Below are 26,767 nucleotides of genomic sequence, written 5' to 3' on the forward strand. Positions count from 1 at the left end.
TATTTGAGTTATAAATAACAATTTCATAAATAAAACTACAAAGTGAAATGAAATGACAAAAACCATGGAAAATACCATGTTGGGCTATGTAAGAACGGAATTGCTCCGGTGAACTCAAGAGGGTTTGGAGAGGAGCAGCTTGTCAAACGTGTTCAAGGCATCCTGGATCTGCTCCACCGTCAGGCTACTCAGTTCCTGGGGAAAGAACCCAGTCCTGCTCCACCGGCTTTGGGCCGGCACGGTGTGGAGGCCTCGCAGTCTCACCTGCAGCCAGTCACGGCGCTCCTGCACCTGTCTGAGCTCACCACGGTCGTGCATGAGCTGGACCTCGCTCACGGTCCTCTTCCTGTAGACACAAAAAAACGTGGTTCAACACTCGTCCTGCAAAGACACGGTCTCAGCGTCGTCTTCTACCTCAGTGGGAGGCCTCCGGTCAGAGTGATGACGTGCCAAATGCAGACAATAGCCAGGAAAAAACCTCTCATGATGAACTTCAGAGCCTGTTTCAGAACAAAGGTGGTGTTAAACAATTCCTAAAAAGTATATATCATGAATAATAGCTGTAATTTTACCACAACAAAGTCAAAATATTGAGAAAAAAAGTCTCAGTTTTACGAGAATAAACATGTAATATTGTGACTGAAAATAATGTCATATTAGTAGCATAAAGCTGAAATATAAAAGAACAAAGACAATATATTTTTTAAAGTAATGAAAAAGAACTGACTAAATAAAGCTGTAATTTTTGGAAAATTAGGTTGTCGAAAACTTAATGTGGCAATAAAGTCCAAATATTATGGGAATAGAAGAAAATTGAAATAGTTGGAAAATTACAAAAAAAAAGAGCAGAAATGGAAAAAAAATAGGTGTAATTTTACAAGTCAAAATATTCAGAAAAAAGTTATTCTAAATCAGAAAAAAGCTGAAATTTGATCAGAATCTTGTATTATGAGAAAAATTACATCATTTTAGTAGCATAAAGTTGAAATAAACGAAAAAAGAAAATATTTTTTAAAGTAATATGACAAAGAAAACAATGAAAGTGTAATTTTTGGAAAATTATGTTGCCAAAACTATTCTAACAATAAAGTCAAAATATTAAGAGGAAAAAAAGGTTTATTCTAACGAGAAAAAAATTGCAATTTTCCAATAATAAAGTTGTAATATATTGATGAAAATGACATTCTGATAGAATAAAGTTGAATGAAAGAAAAAAAAATATTTTTCTAAAGTAATGAGAAAGAAAACAATGAATGAAAGTGTAATTTTTGGAAAATTATGTTGTGGAAAACTTAATCTTACAACAATAAAGCCAAAATATTATGGGAATGAAGTCAGAATGACAAGAGGAAAGGTGAAATATAAAAAAAAACGTAGAAATTTACAAAATAGGTGTCATTTTACAAGAATAAAGTAAAAATATTAAGAAAAAAAAAGTCCTATTCTAACCAGAATAAAAAGTTGCAATTTTCCAAGAATAACCTAGTAATGAAGTGTGAAGTGAAGTGCTGATGGAAAAAAAAAAGCATGAGAGAAGGAAATGGACGCAAGTTAAACGTACTGTACGTACCATTTATGATGGCGTCTATCAGTGATGCTATGAGCAGCGGTCTGTAGGTCTCTTATAGGCGGTGGCGGGCCTGGCCAATGAGGAGCTGTCGTCATCAGTGTTGATGACGTCACAGGACAGGAATGACTTTGTGTGACTCAGCCTTCCACACAACAGTACGGATGGATTTATGACTGCCATTGACCGCTGGCACGTCTCCGTGGTTACGAGAGGACATAAGCAGGAATCAACGCACCAGCATCCCAAAAAAAGAGCTTTCCCACCCACTTGACGTCAATCAGCTGTGTTTTAGGTGACATCACGATGTAGATATACCAAGATTGGCTGTAGCCAAGAGTACTTGATCCCAATTGCAGCTTTGGAGACAGTCCGTGTAACAAAAATTTATGAACAGAGGGTGACCACAAGTTGGAAAAAATACAAATACAAAAGTACAACACAAAACCACCCAGACCTAGTCACAGGGAAAAGGCTAAGAACAAAAGACGATGTTAGCACGGAAAACAAGCAATGAAACACTAGAACTAAAAGGTGCTGCAAAAAAGGTAGCAGCGAGGAAAAATGCTAGGAGACACAGGCAGTAGTAACACTCAAACCCGCAGGGAAAAAGGGGGGGGGTTCTATATGGTTTTGAAATAGGTTCCAGGCCAATGCATTAATTAACTGCGGCGCATAAAGAAATTAATTTGCGGTCATTTACCGTGTCTCCTTATTTTTAATGTAGCCTATTCGTCAAATTAACTGTACGTTTCTTTTGAGGGCAATAAGCCATTATTCATCATCACAACGCAAATCAAATAAGTAGAAGCTGATTATCAGAGTAGTCAATTGAGTAGCCTACATAACGTCACTTACCAGTACCTCCTCTTCCCCCCGGGGACATACCTGTAGCCGAGCAGTTGAGCGAGTTGTGGGCGTATTCCATCCAGGGGAGGTGGGTGGACCACGAGGAGGGACGCTGATGAATGACACACCACAGCGCCGCCTCCAGGTCCTGGTTGGCCTGCTCTGTCTGGCCGTTGGACTGTGGGTGGTATCCAGATGACAAGCTAGCTGTTGCTCCCAACGCCCTTCAAAATCTCCTCTATACACGGGATGAAAACTGGGTTCCTCTGATAGCACATCCGTGGGAATGCCGTGGAAGCAAAACACGTGTTTGACTAATAGGCGGGCAGTCTCTAAGGAAGAAGGCAGCTTAGGCAGGGAAACAATGTGTCACAAAGTCAGAGTCCAAAAAACCTATCATCAGCCCCAAAGTCCACCATCGCAACTATCGACACACTCCTGCCTCCCCCCGAAATTGTACCCGGGATCTGGAGTCTTTGAGGGCTAGTAGCTAGAGTTCTGTGAGCCAGCCCCTCCTTCTCATACAAGTAGGGGACGGTGATCGATCTCCTTTAGAGGGTCGATCCTGAGAGGACACTGGCCGCTTCTCCTTGGTCGTGTCTGAGGGTGATCCAGGTCGGCGAGCCAGTGGATCAGGACACTAGATGATAAGGTGGTTAGCCCCCCCGCAGTAAAGACAGAGGCGTAGTCGTCGATGTTGGGAACGCTCCGCCGAGGTTAGATGCCATCCTCCCAGTTGCATGGGCTCCTTGAAGGATGTTGCAGGTGTCTCCTTGGTCAACCTCTGCGTGATACCATCCTCCATGTCGCACGGTTTCGACACCGGTCTCCACCAGGGTGTCACCGAGGCTCCAACGCATTCATCCTCCTCTACGTGTTCTTGGTCTAGCTCCCTCAAGCGGTTATCCAGTCTAATAGCAAGGTCAATAAGTTGGTCAAGAGAGGTGGTATCGTCCCTTACGGCCAGGTCATCCTCGATACGGACGTGCAAAACTTGCCAAAAAAACCAGTGCAGTGCCACGTCACCATAGCCGCTCTCGGCTGCCAGTACCCTGAGGTCTATAGATAAAGCCACCACTGAGTGACCCTTCTGCTTAAGGTCCAGAAGGGGGCTACCTGTCTCCCTACCCCTAATGGGGTGGTCAAAAACCTCCCTCCCTCATTTCTGTCAAAAAAACTGGAAGAGTAGAGCAGGTGGCCGGCTTAGCCTTACTCACAGCTACAGCCCATGTGGCTGCTTTGTCAGTTAATAGGCTCATAATGAAGGCTATCTTGGACTGGTCAGTAGTGTAAGTGCTAGGCTGTTGGTCGAACACAAGAGTTCATTGATGCAAAAACTGTTCACAGGATACTGATTCTCCCGAGAACCGTGGCAGGTGAGGAATGTTCGACTCACGGTGCGGGGGGAAAGACAGGGCTGGCGCCGGTGGTGGGTTGGCTATGCTCACATTAAGGGAAGGCGCGGCGTCTTCCAGTCGTCCCTTTGGAAGCGCTCGCTCCAGTCGCGGGTCAATGGCGCTTACGCTGGAGGATAAGGCAGCGATGGCCTCCATTATCTCCCTTAACGATTGCTCATGACTGCCAACTAATTGCCCCTGGTGTGACAGGGCGGACCGGAAGTGTTCGATCTCTGCGGGATCCATGACTGGCCAGATTGTACTGTTAGGATTAGCTGTAGCCAAGAGTACTGGATCCCAATTGCAGAGTCGAGACAGTCCGTGTAACAAAAATGTATTAACAGAGGGTGACCTCAAGGTGGAAAAAATCACAAAAATACAAAACTACCCGGACCTAATCACGGGGAAAAGGCTAAGAACAAAAGACGCTGCTAGCACGGAAAACAAGCAGGGAAAAACTGAAACTACCAAAGGGTAGCTAGATGCAAAAGCACGGTGCTGGAAGGAGCAGGTAGCAGGCGAAGAGCAGGCAACAATCTGGCAATGAGTACAGGTCAGACTGCAGCTGAAGAAGGTAGGTAGGTGCCCACAGGTGTGTTAATTAGCTCCTCCTGGTAGGCTCGGTGGTGTGCTGCAACGCCTGGCAGATAGAGGGCAGCAGAGCAGCACACAGAACATGACAAAAAAGTTGTAATCGAGTGAGAAACGTTTGAATTTTACAAGAATAACGTAATATTTTGAGGAAAAATCACATCGTTTAACACGCATAAAGTTGAAATATCAAAGAAAATAAATTTTTTAAAGATATACGAGAACGGAATCAATTAATAATGATGTCATTTTTTGGAAAATTAGGTTGTGGAAAAGTTATAATGTTACAACAATAAAGTCAAAATATTATAGAAAGACAGAATTACAAGAAGAAAGTTGAAAAAAAAAGAGTTTCAATTTGACAAGAATAGTCAAATCTTCTTCTTCTCCTTTCGGCTTTTCCCTTCAGGGTTCGCCACAGCGAATCAAATATTAAGAGAAAACGTATTCTTATTCTTATTCTAACCAGAAAAAATTGCAATTTTACGAGAATAAACTTGTAATATTAGGAGGAAAAATGAAATCATTTTAGTGGCATAAAGTTGAAATATTAAAGAAAAAATTATTTATTTTTTTCAAATATATTGGTTTTATTATCCAATATAGTAGACCAATATAGTAGACATAATAACAGAAAATAAGACAAAGAAAAAATGTTTACAACCTTCTTATATGGTTTTAAACATTATTAGAACCCTGTAGACATAGAAAACTGTCTATGACCTTCTAAATACGCTTTTTAACACTATTACTGCCCTCTACTGTAGACATGAAATAACACCCCTGTAGCCATGTTTACATGACTATTACTCTGTACAATAGCCATAAGAAGAGAAAATGAATAAATAAATACGACTCATGCTCGTGTGTGTTGCTGTACGTGTGTCAGGCCCGTAACCAGATATTTTTCGGGGGGATGCAAAAATCTGAGTGAATGGACCTTTTCCTTTTGGGAGCGAAGCGACCGAGCGGGGGGAGGGTGTCCCAGAGCAGGGAAAATTTTGCATTTGGAGCCCGAAAAAACAGTTTTGTGATGCATATTTTGGACAGACATAACAACAATGTTATTTATATATATATATTATATATACATATAGGAGATGTTCATTAACTTCCTGAGGAAAACATAAGAGTTGGTAGACAGCTACAAATTCCTGGGTGTTCACCTTAACAACAAGCTGGACTGGTCCGTCGACACCCACGCCCTCTACAAGAAGGGCCAAAGTTGCCTCCACCTGCTGAGGAGACTGAGGTCCTTTGGTGTGTGCAGGACTCTTTTACGGACCTTTTATGACTCTGTGGTGGCCTCAGCCATCTTCTATGCTGTGGGCTGCTGGAGAGGCGGCAGCACGGACAGGGACAGGAGCAGGATCAATAGACTGATCAGGAGAGCGAGCTCTGGCCTGGACGGTCCTCTGGACCGACCGCTGTCAGGCTCTACAACACCTGCACCACCTGAACCATGTTGTAGTCACTATGTATTCTTTACTTGCGTATCTTGCTTGCTGCTGTAACAAGTAAATTTCCCTGCTGTGGGATTAATAAAGTACAATACAATACAATTTCCTCCAAATGACAAGCTTAAGGGCAAAATGCCAACATCAAGCTTGCCCTATTTAGATAAGTTCATCAGTTTACTGGGCAACTGAGCATGCCATGGCTTCAGTGGTGGATGCTATTTCCACAGGCCTACACTATATGAATCACTACAATGTGTTTCAGCCTTACCTAGCGCTCATTCAGCATCATCTTTCTTGGAAAATATGTCCACAACTTCCTCCAGGTTGATAACCTTTTTGTAGTGAATGTGGAGAAGTGCCAGCGAGGTCAGCCGCTGTTGCGTCATACTGGCCCTCATGTAGGTGTTCAGACGCTTCAAGGTACTGGCACTTGGCTCACATTCACACCATGTTACTGGGATGGTACAGGCCACCTGAAGGAGGACCCTGATGTTGGGGAAGTGAACGGGATGGTGTGACGGGCCACAACTTGATGTGGGGGAATGCAGCTCCACAATGCTGTCGCTTGAATGCATCACATCCACTCAGGTGGATTATGGGCTTCTTTTAATGGCAGTGTGTCTTTCTACAGCAATTTGGATTCCATTTTACAAAACAAAAAGTGTTTCAAATGGTTGTGATGGGATCGTATATTGGTTGGGGAACCCTTTCTAATTCCCCTTCACATTATTATCTTCACATTTTATCATTTGTCTCACAGGTGCGCTGATATTCATACAATGAAATATTTTGTAATCCAATTTACAATACAGGACAACTACTTCTTTTGCATGATGTCCCTGAACACATCTCACGTGGCCAACATGGCTTCTGCTGCACAGTGTGCAATACTAAATGAGGCCCAGCAATTAGCATTAGCAAAGTAGCAACAAGTAGAAACAGCATATTGAAAACAAAATCGTCACAATGACATTGAATGTTAGTTCTTTCCAATTAGTGAACACTATCAAATGCACATGACATTGTATATGAAAAAATATAAACACACAGTCAACATTACATCACCAAATATCCCAGACAGTGCAAAAACGTGACTCCCATGTCTCATTCCCAGTGCTCATTCCTAACAGTTAACTTCCTGCCTCAATGTGCACATGCCACTATTCACCAGCAACAGGCGCTGTTGCAACACTTCTGCCATCGAGGAAAAGGCTTCTTGAGACGTCATCTGTACTTCTGTGAAGAATGTGTCGGACGTTTCGCTCCTCATCCGAAGAGCTTCGTCAGCGAACTAATAAGTGCTGGTAGCCTAGGCCTTAAATACAGTAAGAGTGGGCGGAATTGGTGTGCCAACACCCTCCTCCTATTGGTTCGTTACACTAAGCCTGGGCGGAGTAGTGGTATAATCCTATCCTGTTATTAACACCTCCGATAAAAGGGAAGTGTCGCTCCCTGAATAGGGTATGAACGACTCTGATACTGGCTTGTTAGCATCTATTGTTCTGGCTCGGCCCTGCCTTCACCTCATTTGCAAGACTAAGAGCTGTGGGTTTTGGTCTCAGTAACCTGCTGAACACAGGGTCCAAATTAAACCTCAAACCACCATTCCGATTCAATGATGGGTTCTGTTGTTTGACAAAAATAGCTTCCTTTACTCCTCTTTCAAACCATCTGTTTTCTTTGGCCAAAATCTTTACCTCGCTGTCCTGAAAAGAGTGATTGGTAGCTTTCAGGTGTAGATGTACTGCTGATTGAGGACCACTAGCATTGTCCCTGCGATGTTGATAAAGCCTTTTTTGGAGCATTTGCTTAGTTTCCCCAATGTAGTGCTCTTTGCATTCCTCATCTTTACAGTGGATGGAATAGACCACATTGCTCTGTTTCTGGTTTGGAGCCTTGTCTTTAGGATGCACTAATTTTTGTCTCAGGGTATTTACTGGTTTGAAATAGGTAGGAATTTTGTGTTGCCATAAGATCCTCTGGAGTTTTTCGGAGACCCCCGCTACATAAGGGACTACCACTCCTCTCCTTTTTGCTTCTGTGGGCTTTTGGGTTTCTTTCCCTACTCTCTTCTTTTGGCATTTGTTAAAAGCCCACCGTGGGTACCCACAGGTTGAGAGCGCTCTCTGAACATGTTGTGTCTCCTTTTTCTTTCCCTCAGCACTAGTTGGTATTTGTTCCGCTCTATGTTGGAGGGTCCTAATAACCCCTAGTTTATGTTGTAGTGGATGGTTTGATTCAAAAAGCAGGTATTGGTCAGTGTGTGTGGCCTTTCTAAAGACCTCTGTAAGTAGCTGTCTGTCCTTTCCTATAATTACCTTGCAGTCTAAGAAGGCTAGTTGGTTTTCTTTAGTGTCCTCGCGAGTAAATTTGATATTGGTGTCCACCGCATTGATGTGATCTGTGAAAGACTGAATTTCTTGTTTTTTGATTATGACAAAGGTGTCATCCACGTATCTAAACCAGTGCCTTGGTTTTGTCCCTGAGAAGGATGTGAGAGCCTGTTTCTCCATCTCTTCCATGTACAGATTCGCCACTATGGGTGAGACTGGTGAGCCCATAGCACAACCATGAATTTGTCTGTAGAATTTCCCTCTAAACTGAAAATATGTGGTGTTAAGGCAAATTTCCAGTAATTGGCAGATGTGGTCAGCACTAAGTTTTGTTCTCCGATGCAGAGTTGAGTCCTCGAGCAGTCTCTTCCTCACCACCGAGACTGCTGCTGAGGTGGGGACAGATGTGAAAAGTGAAGTCACATCATAAGACACCAAAGTTTCCTCTGGCTCCAATCTGAGGTCTTTGATGCTCGCCACAAACCCTTTTGTGTTCTCTATATGATGATCAGTGTTGCCTACCAATGGGGATAAGACTGTTTTTACATATTTCGCTACATTGTACGTGGTAGAGTCAATGCTACAGACAATGGGTCTGAGGGGAAACCCTTCCTTGTGGATTTTTGGAAGGCCATAGATACATGGTGTAGCCTCCCCAGGGTATAACCTATGATACATCTGTCTGTCAATTAGTTCTTCCTTCTCTAACTTTTGGAGACAGTGTATGATTTCTTTCTTATACCTACTGGATGGGTCCCTTTTAAGTTGCTCATATGTGTTGGCATCACTAATTAGACTTGTTATTTTTTCTTCATAGTCCAATGTGTTGAGAACCACTGTGCATCTGCCCTTATCAGCTGGTAAGATGGTGATGCTCTCATCTTTCTGCAGAGCCGCTAATGCTTTCCTCTCACCTAACGTGATATTGGACGGTGGTGGTTTGGCACTACTGAGAAGGGCCGATATTCTCAGACGAAGGTCCCCTGCCTCTGTTCTAGAAAGGTTATTGTTCCTGATGGCCGATTCAGCTGCTGTGATATAGTCTACTGTGGGTATCGTTTTAGGAGTCACTGAGAAGTTGAGACCCTTGGTTAATACTGCCTTCTCTGTCTCCGAGAGGCTTCTGTCTGACAGATTTTTGATCCAATTTTCTTTAGTATGGGTCTGATTCCCCCCATCCTTAGTGTTTACGACAAGCTGTGGTCGATTTTCCAATAGAAGTTTCTGGAATTTTCCCTTATGCCTTTCTTTGGTTTTGCTATGGTGCTTCATATAACCTGATTTGGTAAATTCACAAACCTCCTGATAGGTTTCGTGCGTAAGCTTGGTTTGCAATCTCTGATAGAAGGTTTCTACTTCAGACTGTTTATTTTTTATCTCTATGTTAAGTCTCCTAATTCTCAAATTCTGTATTTTTCTGATGTAGTTTAGTTGCATTTTCCTTGCCAAGTGTACTTGCTCAAGGGACGCTTGCCTCATGCATTTGGGGATTAACCTACTCTGCCTGCATCTAAGATTGAATCTGAGGTGGTTCCTTAAATCTGCTAATTTAAGAGTGGCCTTTTCTAAGCTACGTACCAGCAGAAGGATGTCTCTCCCAAAGTTGGTAGCAATGCGTCTGTGTAGGCTCTCAGTCGTACAGGAGTTGTCCATCGAGGAAAAGGCTTCTTGAGACGTCATCTGTACTTCTGTGAAGAATGTGTCGGACGTTTCGCTCCTCATCCGAAGAGCTTCGTCAGCGAACTAATAAGTGCTGGTAGCCTAGGCCTTAAATACAGTAAGAGTGGGCGGAATTGGTGTGCCAACACCCTCCTCCTATTGGTTCGTTACACTAAGCCTGGGCGGAGTAGTGGTATAATCCTATCCTGTTATTAACACCTCCGATAAAAGGGAAGTGTCGCTCCCTGAATAGGGTATGAACGACTCTGATACTGGCTTGTTAGCATCTATTGTTCTGGCTCGGCCCTGCCTTCACCTCATTTGCAAGACTAAGAGCTGTGGGTTTTGGTCTCAGTAACCTGCTGAACACAGGGTCCAAATTAAACCTCAAACCACCATTCCGATTCAATGATGGGTTCTGTTGTTTGACAAAAATAGCTTCCTTTACTCCTCCAACATAGAGCGGAACAAATACCAACTAGTGCTGAGGGAAAGAAAAAGGAGACACAACATGTTCAGAGAGCGCTCTCAACCTGTGGGTACCCACGGTGGGCTTTTAACAAATGCCAAAAGAAGAGAGTAGGGAAAGAAACCCAAAAGCCCACAGAATTGGACACAGGACACAGGATTGGTGGCGCACTACTACGTGCCATTCAGTCCTTGTACAACCGTAGCAGGAGCCTGGTTCGCATTGCCAGCTGGAAGTCAAGCCTGTTTCCGGTGAATGTTGGCCTCCGCCAAGGCTGCCCTTTGTCACCGATTCTGTTTATAATTTTCATGGACAGAAATTCTAGGCACAGCCAAGGTGTCCAGGGGGTCCAGTTCGGTGGCGTTAGGATCTCGTCCCTGCTATTTGCAGACGATGTGGTCCTGATGGCCTCATCGGGCTGTGACCTGCAATGTTTACTGGGACAGTTTGCAGTGTGAAGCTTCTGGGATGAGACTCAGCACCTCCAAATCCGAGGCCATGGTTCTCAGTCGGAAAAGGGTGGATTGGTCCCTCCGGGTTGGGAATGAGGTCCTGCCCCAGGTGGAGGAGTTCAAGTATCATGGGGTCTTGTTCACGAGTGAGGGAAGGTTGGAGCATGAGGTCGATAGGCGGATCGGCGCAGCTTCTGCAATAATGCGGTCACTGTACCGGACCGTCGTGGTGAAGAGAGAGCTGAGCCGGAAGGCAAAGCTCTCAATTTACCGTTCGATCTATGTTCTTACCCTCACCTATGGTCATGAGCTTTGGGTCATGACCGAAAGAACGAGATCGCGGATACAAGCGGCTGAAATGAGTTTTCTTCGTCGGATGGCGGGGCTCACCCGAAGAGATAGGGTGAGGAGCTCGGTCATCCGGGAGGAGCTCAGAGTAGAGCCACTTCTCCTTCACATCGAGAGGAGCCAGCTGAGGTGGCTCGTGCATCTAGTCCGGATGCCTCCCAGACGCCTCCCTGGTGAGGTGTTTCGGGCATGCCCAACTGGGAAAAGGCCCTGGGGAAGACCTAGGACACGCTGAAGGGATTATGTCTCACAGCTGGCCTGGGAACGCCTTGGTGTCCTCCCGGTGGAGCTGGAGGAGGTAGTCGGGGACCGGGAAGTCTGGGCTTCCCTCCTGAGACTGCTGCCCCTGCGACCCGGACCCCGATAAGCGGAGGAAAATGGATGCATGAATGGATGTTCCGTCCATCAAGTCTGGTGTTTGTGTTACAGTACAGTAACATTACTGACACCTAGTGACCGGTGTACAACACTACATATCATCGCAACCTCTTCTGAATGGCTTACTTGTATTCTAGTTCATTTAGACATTTTGAAAAGTCTCCATTTCGGCAAAAAAACATCACATTTGTGTCAATATACATTTTGTCTTAAATAATAATAGGCCGTATTCAAACACAAAACAACATGATTTATTAATTCATATATTTAAAAAAAAAAACGTGGCAGAGTGAAGCCACGAAACTTGAAGTCTGAAGGGATTACTGTATACATATTTATATAATATGTACTTTACATTATATAAAAATATATTGTAATTTTACATACATACATATATATATATATATATATATATATATATATATATATTATGTACAAACTAATGCAAAATTAAAAATATATATGTAAACATATAAATACAAATACATGCGAAAATATGTATTTTGAATTATTAACATTGTATATCTGATAATATTCTTTATATAATGACTTTTTCCATTGTGTGTAAACAGTCACTGAAAGGTACCTGAAGTGCTCCTGGTCTTCTCATTTCTTCTGCAGTTGAACCCAAACATTTCAGGCAGTTTTTAATACTTTCCCCCGTTTCTTGTAATCGCACCCCCATCGATGTTTGGTCTATTTTGAATAGCTCCTCGAACTCCTCGAGAAATCTTACGGAAATGACGCGATGTTTCTGAATGCAACGTGCAGGCGGCGGCTCCTTTTTGATGTAGAGAACTCTGCTTTTTGCTCATCTCTCACTTCGTTTCATTCCGTTTTTTTGGAGGGGCGGGGGGAATTTTTGACGTCGTTTAACTTCTTTAAAAAAATCTTTCAGCATGTTCACACGGGGTGAACATGCTAACATGTAGTGACTTTCAAGCAAAATGACGTCGAAAAGGTACGGAAATGTGTTCAATTACGTTCCTATTTGCCTAGCAACTCTTTATACCAGTTGAAAAAAAAACTACTGTATTTGTTGAAATACTTTTGAAATGTGTAACATGCCAACATGTCGTGCCTCTCAGCAAAATGACGCCGAAAAGGTAAGGAAATGTGTTCAGTGTGTTCGTTTTACGTTCCCATTAGCCAAGCAACTCTTTATACAGCAGTCCCAACAATGTAACATATAGACATGATATTGCCATATTATTATCATAAATCAGTGGTTAGATATGAAAATCTGTATTTTCGCCTTATTTTCCCACTAATAATCCATTTTAGCAGTGCATGGGAAGATTTACCCGTTGGAAAAAAAACATACTGTATTTGTTGAACTAGTTTTTGAAATGTGTTTTTCCTAATTGACAGGCGTATGGGGCCAGAGGAGGACATCTGGTGGGAATCCTCAACCTCACCTGGGAAAAGGAAGAGGAAAAAGGAGTCAAAGAAGAGCAAAAACGCACCAAAAAGCAAAGGCAGCATCCCGGCAAAGGCAGAACATCGTGGCGAGAAGGAAGAGAAAAAGGACACCAAGCAGAGAAAGAAGAAGAAGAAGAAGAAGTGTGTTGATTTCAACACACTGATTGGAGACACCCACCACACAAGCCAAAGAAAAAGGAAAGTGGGCTTTGATTTATCATCCAGCTACATCCTCGTTAAAGACCCAGACTTTGCGTCTTTCAGCCCAAAGGTGAATGACAGCCTGCACCATCAGCGTCCATTGCAAGAAGACGACTCTCAATGGGAGGACATCAACAGCCAGGACTTGTTCATCACCCAGAAGATATTCAGAGCCTCCCCCTCCGACTCCGAGGACACGTCCACACCGGCTATGACGACACAGCACGCAGAAACATGGCGGCACTCTCTGAATCCCAGGAAGAAGAAGTGGCCTCCGAAGAAAGGGAAGGCGGGAGCACAAAACAGGAATTGTTCCTTTCGCACAGACGGAGACTTCCACGCAAGTCTCGCCTCACGTTCCGGTGAGGTAGCAGATGCGTCCCCACGGGTGGCCGAGCACTCCAAGTGTGCGAATGCCTGGCAGACGTCCCTCAAAGAAACAGCAAGCACGTCCACGCAGACGCAGAACTTCTTCACCGCTCCTCCACTGTCCTCCTACGCCTGCTTCTCCCACAGGACCAGACCGGCCGGCCCGGAAGACGTCAAGCCTCTTGACCTCAGCTTGCCGCATCGAGCCAGGAGAGGCCTCGGTGGCTGTTTGGCAAGAAGTGATGCCACCGAGGAGGACACGCCATCACCTGGACCTGGAGAGGAGCGTGCACCTTCAAGGAAAGACCTGGAAGTGAAGACAGAAGCTGCTGGAGAGGAAAAAAGAGGAAAAGGCGACACCATGCCGAGTCCTCCGTCTGAGTCAGAGAGCAAGTCTACCTCCAGCGACTGCAACCCGGCGCCCTGCCGCAGCACAAAGGTGGACCTTAACCAGGTGATGCAAATACTGTCAAAAAATTGAGCTACCTTGTTTTCCAGAGAGTGATATATAAGCCACGCCCAGTAAATTTAAATAGGATTTTTTTTTTTATATTTGTACATATGCACACCGATGTACAAGTCGCAGTTCCACGCCGGCATCATAACACGGATATGTCTTATTTTCTCTTATTATGACTACTATGTTGGGCAATATGGGTGTAAAGGTGACTATAGGGGTGTTATTTCATGTCTAGAGGACTCGAATCATGTTAAAAACCATATTTAGAAGGTGTAAACAGGTTTACTATATCTTATTTTCTTTTTATTATGTCTACTTTATGAGGTAATAGGAGCGTAAATGTGACTATAGTGGTGTTATTTCATTTCTAGAGGGCTCTAATAATGCTAAAAAAACATTTAGAAGGTGGTAAACAGGTTTACTATGTTGTATTTTCTTATATGATGTCTACTATATTGGGTAATAGGAGTGTAAAGGTGACTAGGGGTGTTATTTCATGTCTAGAAGGCTGTAATGTTAAAAAAAAAGAATTTAGAAGGTGTAAACAGGTGTACTCTGTCTTATGTCTTATATTGTACAGTATGTCTTATTTATATATATATATATATATATATATATATATATATATATATATATATATATATATATATATATATATATATTTCTCTTATTATGTCTAATAGATTGGGTAATAGGAGTGTAAAGGTGACTATTGTACACAATACATATTTAGTACACAGAAAGATGGAACTGCCATAAAGGAGGGACAACTAAAAGACCGATACGGAGTACGATGTAAAACCATACGTCACCGGAAGTTGCATTGTGTTATCAAAAAGAATCAATTCAACGACTTATTGTATTCTAAAATTGTTGGTCTTGCTTAAAAATGCACACATTTAGTTGTATTCAGTGTTGCAAAATATGATGTGGCTCTCACGAAAATACGTTTTAAAAAATGCGGCTTTCATGGCTCTCTTATCCAAAAAGGTTCCCGACCCCTGCTGTACAGTGTACACTGTATTGCGCCGCATGACTGTGTAGCATGACATATACTGTACATATATTACACCAAGTGACTTTGCATTTATCCTGCAGGTGAGACCCGTGCAGATGAGACTGAACGAGTCATTTTTCTTCAAGACCAAAGGGTACGGATGTTCACCCCGACCCGAGTCACCGCTCGTGAAACTTACGGACGGCAGAGCCAGCCAGCGAGACAAGAAAGGCAAGAAAGGACGCTGACAAGTTGTTTTTTTCTCATTTTCCGACCCGGACCGAGATGTTGCTGGAGTGGAGTCATGGTGGCTTGCACGCGTTGACAGACGGCATTCACTTCCAACGCATGGATGGGCGATGGTGACACGTTGACGTTCAGCTCACACCTTGGCGCTTGACGTCGTCTTTGCTTTGTTGACAGGATATGACGTCTTTACTGAATTATTTTGGCACATGTTATGATATTCAGCGTGCTTTTATTCAATTTGGATGTTTTATTGTCATGGCACACAGCGTGCGACAAAACTTCTGTTTCTCCAAATGTTCAGAGCCATAAGCCTAAAATGTGAGCAGCAACACAAAGATCAATAACACAATTATACACTGTAGTAATCATGAAATCATTCATATGAAGAATTATTACAGAATAACTAGTAGTATGTTAAAACAAACACTTCGGTATGTAGAAACTATAATTATTCGTAAAATAATCCTTACAAATGTCTTAAAATAATGAATTATACATTATGTAATAATAAAGTTTGCAAGCATTAAAAATAGAAATACTATATTAATAGTTATTCATGTATCATTATTGATGTGTTAAAAACAGATGTTGACAAGCATGAAAATATAAGTCATGTTATGAATAATACATTACAATAATTACTATGTTGAAACTGATATGACAAAAATGTTGACAAGTATACAAAGATCAGTAATAGATTATATTAGAAAATCAGTCGTATGAATTATATAATTATGTTAAAATAGATGCAAAAATGTTGACATATATATAAAATCTAGTTAATAATGTAGTCATTAATATTTAATATAATTATTGAAGTATAATAAATAATGATATAATTGTTAAAACAGAAAGCATAAAATAAGTTATATAATACTTACATTAATCTAAATATGGTGAATTATAGAATTGTGTTCAAAAGAGATTGCTGCTTAAAATGTAGCCAAGTATGCAAATACACATTATATAATACTAATAATAATATGAATAATTATTATATGAAACAGATATGCTTAAAATATTGTCAGGTATAAAAAGATATATTATATATCTAAAGAAAAGATATAATAATAAATATGATTAGGGCCAGAGCACCAAAAGGCTGCATTGAACAGCTACATCAGGGGTCACCAACATTTTTCCTTGTGAGAGCTACTTTTAGAAAATGAAAATGGCCACGAGCTACTCATCTTTGTAGAAATGATTTTCATAGCTTATTTCAACCCAAACAAATCAAATATGCTTGTTTTACCAAAACATTCAAAATGCTGGTATCCACAACTCACATCTTATGTTTCACAATACTTTTCTTTCTAGTGTTCTCACATTATTAACTGAAAACCTGAATGAAAAGCAGGCCTGCAGGTGCCTCATGTGGTCGTGGGGGCTACCTGGTGCCCTCGGGCACTGTGTTGGTCACCCCTGAGCTACAGTATGTCTATTCCAGAGATGTGAGAGTCACGAAAGAGTCGTTCAAAACCAGGTACTCGCCCCTGCTACGGCTAGCCAAAACAGAATTGATTGGATACATTCTGACCGACCAAGGAGGCGGCTACCGACGCTTGTCAACAGTGGATATCCGGTCGTATCAGTCTCTTTCACACGCCTAACTATTACCTACGTTTCCTCGCATTTTTGTCTCAAGTCTCAAGAACCTGTGTTTGCAAACAAACAGGAAGTCGGCCATTTTGGGTTCCCAGTGACATTTTCCCGTTGACCGCTGCTGGCGGCTTTAGGTGGACAAATTCAAGCCAAGTGAGCTTTGAATTGGCACACACAGCAGGCAGAAAGAAAAGAGGGTGAATGTTTTTATTCTTTTGCTTCATATTAATTGTGCCTGAAGAGCTTGATTCCCATCCAGCTCCAGAGGTGGAAGAAGACATAGACAGGGATGGTGACGGGCAGCAGGAGGCTGTAAAAGCACACGTTGTTCGCGCTGGTGCAGCCCAGAGGGAAGTTCTCATCCACTGCAGCCGAGTAGAACAAACCAAAGAGAGACACTACGGGGACCAGTCCGACCATCACAGACAGGGAGAACATGCTTGCTGACTTGATGGATCTACCAAGATGGACCGGATGAGCGTTGTTAGGCCTTCAAGATGGAATATGCTGTCCCTCTGCAGTTGTTGTCTTGGGTAAGAGTCTGGCTTCCTGGGGGATCATGTTGGGGATGCCATGGATGATGGGGTACGCGATGCCCAGCTCTTCATTGATCAGCTCGTTGGTCTTTGGGTCAAACCTGAAGGGAGGATGGCATTTAGAGAAGCACAAGCATGAGGCGGAGACACGTCCGTACAACACATGGTCACTGAACAACACACGGTGGCGGCTTTACTCTTCTCATGTGGGACGAAAAAAGCAAAAAAAAAAATAAAAATAAATAAAAAGGACACTTTACAAAGTATAGCGTTCTCAGGGTGAACAAGTGTTAGTACGCAACTGCACCAGCTGACATTAACAATCTGCATGCAACACAATAATACGGAGCCCCCAGCAGACAGGGGAGGAACGTCATTTTTATGGGTAAAAAAAAAAAAGCAACAACTTTGTGCGAGATTGTATGGAAGCCACCACCAAAAGAAAAAATTAAATCCCGATGGTAAGGCGTAGTTGTGAGATAAAAAGTCTAAATAACGAGATAAAAGTCAAAATTATGACATAAAAACTCACAATTATGAGATGAGAGAAAGTCCTATTCATGAGATAAAAAGTCAATTTTTTCTATGCCGCTTATCCACATTAGGGTCGTGTGGTCATGCTGGAGCCTATCCCATCTGACTTTGGGCGACAGGGTACACCCTGGACTGGTGTCCAGCCAATGGCAGGGCACATATAGACAAACACTCACATTCATACCTATGGACCATTTAGAGTCTCCAATGAACCCGACTCATAATTTCAATTTACATAAATTGAAATTATACTCATAATTTAATAATTATAAATTATAATTTTATAATCATAATTAAGAGTGAAGAAAGTCATACTTATGAGACAAAAGTCAAAATTATGAGATAAATAGTTGAAATTATGAGATAAATCTGAATTATGAGAGAAAAATCATTCTTATGAGAAAGTCAAAATTATGTCAGAAAAGGTCCAAATTATGAGATAAAACCTTGAAATTATGAGATAAATCGTAACTATGAGAAAATAATCATACTTCCAAGATAAAAAGTCTAAATTATCAGTAAATCTTGAGATGAGTCAAAATCACGAGATAAGTCGAAACTTAGATAAAAAGTGATAATTATGAAATTAAAGTTAAAATTATGAGATAAGTCATAATTATGAGAGAAGAAAGTCATGCTTATGAGATAGAAAACCATAATTATGAGATAAAGTAAGAAATTATGACAAAATAAAAAATATGCAATTGAACATTGAAATTATGAGATAAATCATAATTATGAGTGTAGAAAGTCGTACTTATGTTGATAGTCAAAATTATGACAGAAAAGGTACAAATTATGATAAAAGTGAGATTAAAAAAAATCCAAATTATGAGATTAAAACACAGATTATTAAATCATTATTATGAAAGAAGAACGTCATACTTATGAGATCAAACCCCATGATCATCTTTGTTGGCCAAGTATGCTTACACAAACAAGGAATTTGCCTCGGTTCCATGTACACAAACACATAAGAAAAAAGGTGATGAGATACAAACTGCGCCTGTGCCGCCACCTTCACCCCAGCCTTCGTCACGTGGCACTCAGCACATGCGTAGTTTGTGTGCCCTAAATTCGACTTTTTAAGTCGTAATTATGATTTACCATTGGGATATATATTTTTATTTTAGTGGCGGAAACAGGCTTCCAAAAGCCAGGGAGAAAGAACGCAACATTTTGGCAACTTATTACGAACCCAAAAGTTGGTGACAGACTTCCGCCGCATATCACAAACCAGGAAGTTGTTACCTTAACGACATCATTTCTCAATCAGCGGCCGCTATCACCTGTTAAACCTCAACAGTGATACTTTTATCAGGAATTAGATGAGATTCTATGACATTAAAGGCGTGTAAAGTCCACACAGCGATTAAAATGCTGCTGCGTCAACGTCGGCTAGTGTTTTGCGATGGCCCTTCAAATTAAGAGCAGGCACATTCGTTGAGTTTCTGAAATGACAATGTTTACAGACAGAGCAAACAAGCGAAAGAATCCGACGTATAGCTACTCAATGTATTTCCTTTCGAGTACCAGCACTCAAAAGAGAGATGCTTCCAGCAACCCCAGCTAGGACCGGATGTTATCATTTTATTTTCAAAAGACAAAAGTCATTGAAAGTTTGCTCCTATAGTTGCAATATGACTTTATATCACTACAACTTTGCTTTAAGTGATGCGCTAATGCTGAAGATGCCTAAGCAAGCCATGATCGGAAGTGCGTCGTACCTGAGCGTCTTCTTGGACAGCGGACATACCAGAAAGTCCAGCAATGAAGAGTCAAAAGTCTTCTGCGTGTCGTCCTTGAAGTCCGTCAGAGTCCTCGCTGGCGTAATAATATTAGGTAAATGAGATCGTACGGAAGCCGTGCGTCGCACGAAGCCATCAACAAGCACAGATTCAGTCACGAACCTGACCAAAACATTCCGCAACATGACAAAAACTGATGGACAAGGTTGGTAGAGAAAGATCGAAACCGGAGGTGCGCTACTTCAATATACGTCCGCTTCCGGTGTCCCCCCGTTTTATTCTTCCGTCTAATTGTTTGAATACTTAGACGGTCTCGATGACGTTCTGCTGCACGGATTGTATTTACACGTTTTTAAAAATATCCACGTTGTTAACGTGACAAATATAATATGATTGTGAACATGTGTACTTTAAACATTACCACAGGTGTCCACGCGGTGGCAGCATTGCTGTGCTGTGCTGATAAAATGTCGATTGAAACAAAATGGAAGTATGTTCAATGTTGTTACATAACGGGTAAGTTTACATTCATTTACACGGTCATTTACGTGAGTTTATCTTCAATACTAGTAAGAGTACTCCCTCAACACCGGCCGCTTTTCCTCCTCTCAACTACTTTGATACTCGCAGCCAATCTGGATGTGAATGCGTCGCTCAGCTGTGTAGCTGGTCACAATCGCTTGCCGCCTCCTGTGTGTCCCTAAGGTAATATTTCTCCTCCCTTGCTGAGAAGAATTGTTTTAAGTTTCTGGGTAGCAGGTTATTGTGTGCTTTATGCATATTTTTTGTTGTTTGAAAGTTTACCAAGCGATTTCCAGTTCGTATTGTCATCTATTATGACCCAGAGACATTTATTTTCACGCACCCTGTCAATTTCTTTTTGCACATATGTATCCTTCTTGCATTTACCAAAGAGCATTATTTTAGTTTTACTTAGGTTCAGGGATAGTCTGTTTTTATCAAACCATCTTTATCGTACACTTAAATCAGGGGTGTCCAAACATTTTCCAGCGAGGGCCTGAAGTGGTTAGGCTCCTTGGGACGCGGTGTCTTTGGTATTGAGACAACACAGGAGGTCTTCCACAGGGCCAGGGCTTTCTCCAGGCTCAGGCTGAGATTGAACAAGTGCCTGAGAACTCCACAGAGCTGGTCAGCACAGTCCTTGAGGATTCTAGAGCTGATGCCGTCCGGTCCCGGGGCCTTCCTTGCCTTGATCTTCTTCAGCTGACTTCTCACCTGATCATCAGTTATGGAGAGGGGGGTAGAGGATGGCTGGGATGGGGATGTGGGGGTGAAGAGTGGTGAGTTGGTAGGGGAGGGAGGGGGGGCAGACTCAAATCTGTTGAAAAACAGATTGAGTTCATCTGCCCAGATCTTGTCCCCACTGGCTTGGTCTCTCCCCACTCCTTTACCATGGCCTGTCATGGTCTGCAGGCCTCTCCAGACTTCCCTGGCATTATTCTCCTCCAGCCGCTTCTTCAGTTTCCTCCTGTAGCAGTCCTTCCCCTTCCTGATCTTGTGCCGGAGTTCCCTCTGGACTCTGCACAGCTCCTCCTTGTCCCGCGAGTTGAAGACCCTCTTCTTCTTGTTCAGCAGGGCCTTAATCTCGGAGGTCACCCAGGGTTTGTTGTTGGGAAAACACCGCACCAACTTGGAGGGCACAGTGTTCTCCACACAGAAGTTGATATAGTCTGTGATGCAGTGAGTCATGCTGTCAATGTCACTGCCATGGGGACTACAGAGCGCTTCCCAGTCTGTTGTCTGGAAGCAGTCTCTGAGCCGAGCACTGCTCTCCTCAGACCACTGCTTCACAGGCCTCTTCACAGGGGGTTGTCTATTCACTACTGGAGTGTAGTCTGTGACGAGATGAACGAGGTTGTGATCAGAACGACCCAGCGGGGGGAGAGGGGATGAGGTGTATGCATCCTTGATGTTTGCATACAGGAGGTCCAAAGTTTTACTGTCTCTAGTGTGGCATTTGACATACTGGGTGAAGGTGGGAAGAGCAGAGGACAGGGAAGCATGATTGAAGTCACCGGAGATGAGGAGGAGGGATTGGGGGTGCTGGTTCTGAAGTTGAGAGACGATGGTGTGGATCTGCTCTATAGCTGCAGCAGCGACCGCTGAGGGGGGGGGTGTACACAGTCATAGCAATAACATGTGAAAACTCCCTCGGAAGGTAGTATGGCCGCATGCTAACCGCTAACAGTTCCACGTCTCTGGTGCACAGTTGCTCCTTCACACAGATGTGTCCCGGGTGGCACCATCTATCATTCACAAACACAGCGATTCCCCCTCCCTTCTTCTTACCGCTCTCCGTTTCATTCCTGTCCGCTCGTACCAGCTGGAATCCGTCCAGTGTGACGTGTGAATCCGGAGAAAGCTCACTCAGCCACGTCTCCGTGAAGCACATGAGGCTGCATTCCCGGTACTCCCTCTGCAGTCGGGTCAGCGCCGTTAGCTCTTCCATCTTGTTGGGGAGAGATCTTACGTTCCCCATGATGACAGACAGTAGACATGGCTTGTACCGTCTTTTCCGCTTCTTGCACTTCACTCCCAACCTGATCCTCTTCTGCTCCTACGCAGCTCCTTGGGGATCTCTGGCCTCTCCGCGCAGAGAGGGGGTGTGCGGCACAGGGCTAACAGCTGATCCCAGGTGTAAACAATGGAGCCTTGGTTGAATGGGGAGCCGTGGTTGAAGAGGTTTCCCACAGTTGAACTGAAAAGTTCAAAGAGCATCAAGGCGCAGACTAGAAAAGTAACAATATCAACCTCCATAACTGCACACTCGACCAAATGCGACCAAAAGAAAAAGTAAGAAGAAGACTAATATACTATAAAAACACTAAAAGGTGCAAGAAAAGTACAGAGCTGCTGTAACCGGCAGCCACTCACACGGCGCCATTTTGGAAAAAAAAAGAAAAAAGACAGGGCCCTTACTTTCTTCTAAAATAATCTTTATACATTTTCTTTTCCCATAGTATTCTAACTTTTCCCCACCTAATTTTACAAACAGTACATGTTTATTTAGTTTTCCTTGTTCTGTATTTTGAGCCCCTTAGCATATCTCTACGTGCTGCTTTCCAAAATATCAACGTGGCCCTCGCATCCTTTCATTATTCACGCTGTGGCCCTCGCTGGAAAAAGCTTGGACACCCCCGCTCTATGCGTGTCCGGTCACGCCGCCACACGTAGGCGTGCCTTGTGTACCTTGTGCATCTGGAGGCGACGGTTTACTCATCCTAACAGTGTGGACGCCACTTTTGAAAAAAATCCCAAGAATGTTCCCGTGTGGACGGGGCTTTCTACATGTTTCAAGAAAAAAGCGCATGTCAGCCTTCTCATATCGGTGTAAAAGCATTTTATTCATATCGGCTGTTCCCAAGGGGACAGATGTGTGGCGGACAGGAAGTGACGTCGGAGGTTCAGAGTTGAGTTTCAGCTTGTGGTGGGCGATTGTCCCGACAGAAGATGTTATTAGTGTGCCTGTTGTGGGATCATTTAAACCTGTTCTGGTGGTCACATGTGGCACTTGTCTCGCTGAACAATTACTACTGACACCTAGTGGCCTATGTAGAACACTACATCCACAATTGCAATGGTTTATTTGGCCATTTTTATGCTTGAAAATGCCTAATTTAGGCCAATAACAAGTACAATTTGTTTAAACATGAGTATTTTTTCACTGACAATTTTCTTTATTCCTCATTTATTTTGTTTTGTTTGTATCTCATGATGAATATTAATAATAATAATTACAATTTAATAAATAAATAAAATAAATATAAATAAAATAAAATGACAACTTTTTCCCGTGAGATTTTTTTCTTGAATATTTGGACCTGGAGTGACAACCTTGTTTGTTTTTCAGAACATCACAACTTCAAAAAAGAAATACTTCACTCTATGCGAGTAAAATGACATTTCTTTTCCTCATCATGTGACCAGTTCATTCTTGTAAATTTGCAACTTATTTTGTATGAGAATGCAACTTTTTTCCCTTAATATTTGGACTCTTTTCTTCTAAAATTACAGCAGTTCTTTTTCCTCATTCCTGCTGTTTCTCTTTTTTTTAAATTTTCCAACTATTTCATCTTTCTTCTTGTAGATTTTCTTCACCTAATGGTGACTTTATTCCCATGATGTTATACTTTTTTTGCTTTGCAGCGTCTGAGATTGTGGTCCTCCATCACAGCAAAGGTGTTCACTGGGGCAGGACGCTAAGGACGTTGGTGATGGTCCACTTTTGCCCGCTGCAGTCTCGAACGGCCAGCTGGGAACTCACCTGCAACTCTGGCTGACCGCTTTCCACCATCTCCAGACAACGCCGGGACTCGGCGTTGTGGATGGAGCCATCCTGGGACAGAGGGAGAGACGCGGAAGGAGTGAGCGCCGATATGAGAATGCCACATCACCGTAACAAACAGTCGTGCGACATCTCCGCATAGCCGGATGCCGTTTGACGCCCCTGCGCAACCTTAAGCTCCCTTGTTCCATTGAAGGATCATGATGGTGGAAAACCTCTCAGGTGGGATCTCCTTGTCACGCCAGTAACGTTGGAAGCCATCAGGACCGTCGAGGGAGAAGAAAACTTTCAATGTCCCATTTTTGGTGCTCTCCTGCAAATTTCAAACCTTGAAGGAGACCAGAGCCTTTTTCATTTTATTTTTTTCTTTAATATTTCAAGTCTGAGCCACTAAAAATGCCATTATTATGCTACTAAAATGACATTGTTTCTCTCTTAATATTAAACGTTATTCAGTACAACTTTTTTCTGCTAATATTTTGACGTTATTCTTGGAAAATCGCCCATTTTTGCTGTTTTTTTTTCTCCATTTTCCAAAATATTTCTACTTTTTACAGTAATTTTCCTAACTTTTTCTTTAGTAATATTTTGACTTTATTTTTTTTTTATTTTGACAAATTTGACTCCCCCCCCAAAATCTCCTAAAATGATGATTTTAACCAAAACATTTTTGTTAACATTTTTTGTTTTGTTTGAAAATACAGCTGTTTTTTTTTTTTTTTTAATTCCAGCTAATTCAACTTTATTCTTTTTTTTCTCTTAATATTTTGACTTTATTCTTGTAAAATGACTGCTCTTTTTCCCCCATTTTTGCTGTTGCTGTTTTTTCTTCATTTTCCAAAATATTTCTACTTTTTAAAGTAATTTTTGTAAATTTTTCTTTTGTAATATTTTGACTTTTTTTATTTTCTTTTTTATTTTATTTTGACAAAAATCATGACTTTAGCAAAAACATTTTTTTGTTAACATTATTTTTCCTGATAATATTACAAGTTTATTCATGTAAAATTGTGCCATTTTTCAATTAATATTTTGAATTTTCTCATGAAAATAAAGCTGTTTTTTTTTTAAATTTTTGCTGCTTTAAAAAAAATATTTTTCAACTATTTCAACTTTATTTTTGTAAAAGGACTGCTCTTTTCCCCCCAATTTTGCTGTTGCTGTTTTTTCTTCATGTTCCAAATATTTCTACTTTTTAAAGTGAATTTTGTACATTTTGCTTTTGTAATATTTTGACTTCATTTGCCTCACAATATAACTTTTTACTCATCCTAATTTGAACAAATTATTTGTGTTGTTTCTCCTAATATTATGACTTTAACAAAAAAAATGTCTTTAATATTACAACTTTATGCTACTAAAATGACATTATTTTTCCTCGTAATGTTGCAACGCTATTGTCACAAGTTTCATGCATTTTCCTTTTGTAATATTTTGACTTTATTTGCATAATATTATAACTTTTTATCCCATTCATTCCTTATAACTTTATTTTTAGCCCATCCTAACTTTACCCCAAAAATGCTGCTTTCCCATGCCTCAACACACCTTTGGAGGCTCATTCTTCTTAAAGGCTCCCTGACGTGATTCATCAACTTGGCTTAAATATGTCATATATTGCTTGTAATTATGTTCTACATTGTTGGATTTTTGAAAGCGAATAGTAAATTTGCAAAAATGACATTTATAGTTGACGGCGCCAGCTAGCTCTCACTGTTCAGTCTCATTTCCCGAAGCGACGTCATCGCTCAGGTAAACAAACGTGGCGGTGTACGAGACGGAGGATGTTTACAAATAAGTGCGTCATCAAAATCTGCTGATGGTAAAAAATGCCATGAGATACGATAGAAATAGAAAAGTTGGGAGTGGCACAGTCAAACCTGGGTTCTCCTTCACCCCACATTTGTTTTTTGTCCAAGAATTTTGCTCGGATTTGGCCTTGGTTTGTGTACAGTATTGCACAATGCGCTGTATGGTTGCCAAAGACGGCACGCGACGCGTTGCTGACTCATTGTCAGTGCATTTTCTGGCATTTGAGTCTGGCTGGTAAACAACCCGCCATGGGGCCAAAGACAGTTACGAGTGCCAGCAATTTGATAACTTCACTCTTTGCTCCCCCCCCCCCAAAAAAATAATACAATAACTTTCTTCAGAAATAATAATAATAAAAATAGGTCCCAACCTAATTTCCCAAAAATGACAACTTTGTTTTGTTTGTGTCTCATTTTATTCCAACTTAAAAAAAATTTTTCCTTACTATTTCAACTTTATGCTACAAAAATGTGTTTTTTTAATCTCTTATAATATTATGGGTTTATTCTTGTAAAATATAACCTTTTTCTTTTAATATTTTGACTTTATTGTGGGAAAATTACCGCTGTTTCCCCCCCCATTTTGTCTGTTTTTTTCTTCAAATTTTTTTTCATAATTTCTTTTCATAATATTATAACTTTATTCTCATAATATAACCTTTTTCCCCCCAACCTAATTTTTCAAAAATGACAAGCTTTCCATTTTGCTTCTTGTGTTATCATGACTTGGAAAAAAATATAAAAAATTCTTTAATATGTCAACTCTGAGCCACTAAAAATGCCATTATTTTTCCTCAAAATATGACAAGTTTATCCTCATAAAATTGAGACTTTTTAAGACTTTTTTTCTCTCAATATTTTGACTTTATTCTGGTAAAATATCAGCAGTTTTTCCACAGTTTTTTTTTTCCATAATATTACAAGAAAAAAAATGCCAAGAAGAAAGTTGAAATAATTCAATAAATTCAAAATGTTACATGAAAATCTGATGAGGAAAAAAAAAAATCTCAATTTTACAAGAATAAACTT

General features: G+C 41.5%; 5 protein-coding genes and 1 long non-coding RNA gene across 8 annotated transcripts in view; 2 read left to right on the plus strand and 4 right to left on the minus strand.

The window, feature by feature from the left end:
* Positions 1 to 94: 94 nt before the first annotated feature.
* LOC129181796 (parathyroid hormone-like) lies at positions 95 to 1,966 on the minus strand. Its single transcript, XM_054777423.1, has 3 exons — positions 1,571 to 1,966; positions 415 to 500; positions 95 to 346 (listed from the first exon to the last, which is right to left on the minus strand). Exons 1-3 carry the CDS (start codon positions 1,571 to 1,573, stop codon positions 115 to 117), a joined length of 321 nt encoding a protein of 106 aa, XP_054633398.1. The 5' UTR covers positions 1,574 to 1,966; the 3' UTR covers positions 95 to 114.
* Positions 1,967 to 12,138: 10,172 nt separating this feature from the next.
* On the plus strand, positions 12,139 to 15,688 carry LOC129181273 (uncharacterized). 2 transcript variants are annotated; one of them, XM_054776239.1, is made up of 3 exons: positions 12,139 to 12,464; positions 12,875 to 13,949; positions 15,054 to 15,684. In XM_054776239.1, the coding sequence occupies exons 1-3, from the start codon at positions 12,451 to 12,453 to the stop codon at positions 15,198 to 15,200; spliced, it is 1,236 nt and encodes a 411-aa protein (XP_054632214.1). In that variant the 5' UTR covers positions 12,139 to 12,450; the 3' UTR covers positions 15,201 to 15,684. The 2 variants fall into 2 exon arrangements, with proteins under 2 accessions (XP_054632214.1, XP_054632215.1); XM_054776240.1 differs by lacking the exon at positions 12,139 to 12,464 and adding an exon at positions 12,491 to 12,609 and having other exon boundaries at positions 15,054 to 15,688.
* Positions 15,411 to 17,241, minus strand: LOC129181275 (phosphatidylinositol N-acetylglucosaminyltransferase subunit Y-like). Its single transcript, XM_054776242.1, has one exon. It carries the CDS (start codon positions 17,239 to 17,241, stop codon positions 17,029 to 17,031), a length of 213 nt encoding a protein of 70 aa, XP_054632217.1. The 3' UTR covers positions 15,411 to 17,028.
* A 54-nt stretch (positions 17,242 to 17,295) lies between these two features.
* Positions 17,296 to 19,872, minus strand: LOC129181274 (protein preY, mitochondrial-like). Its single transcript, XM_054776241.1, has 2 exons — positions 19,601 to 19,872; positions 17,296 to 17,440 (listed from the first exon to the last, which is right to left on the minus strand). Exons 1-2 carry the CDS (start codon positions 19,804 to 19,806, stop codon positions 17,296 to 17,298), a joined length of 351 nt encoding a protein of 116 aa, XP_054632216.1. The 5' UTR covers positions 19,807 to 19,872.
* Positions 19,863 to 26,122, plus strand: LOC129181276 (uncharacterized). The gene is made up of 3 exons (XR_008570409.1): positions 19,863 to 20,137; positions 20,252 to 20,326; positions 23,789 to 26,122. It is a non-coding gene; the product is annotated as an uncharacterized LOC129181276 (long non-coding RNA).
* LOC129181272 (polypeptide N-acetylgalactosaminyltransferase 18-like) overlaps positions 22,842 to 26,767 on the minus strand; it is a 40,661-nt gene continuing 36,735 nt past the window's right edge. The window contains exon 11 of one of the 2 annotated variants that reach the window (XM_054776238.1): positions 22,842 to 23,978. In XM_054776238.1, coding sequence (XP_054632213.1) covers positions 23,826 to 23,978 — 153 coding nt within the window. In that variant the 3' untranslated portion in view covers positions 22,842 to 23,825. The remainder of the gene's footprint in view (positions 23,979 to 26,767) is intronic. The other variant, XR_008570408.1, reaches the window with a different exon arrangement.

Source organism: Dunckerocampus dactyliophorus, chromosome 5, assembly GCF_027744805.1.
Source record: "Dunckerocampus dactyliophorus isolate RoL2022-P2 chromosome 5, RoL_Ddac_1.1, whole genome shotgun sequence".
NCBI lineage: Eukaryota > Metazoa > Chordata > Actinopteri > Syngnathiformes > Syngnathidae > Dunckerocampus > Dunckerocampus dactyliophorus.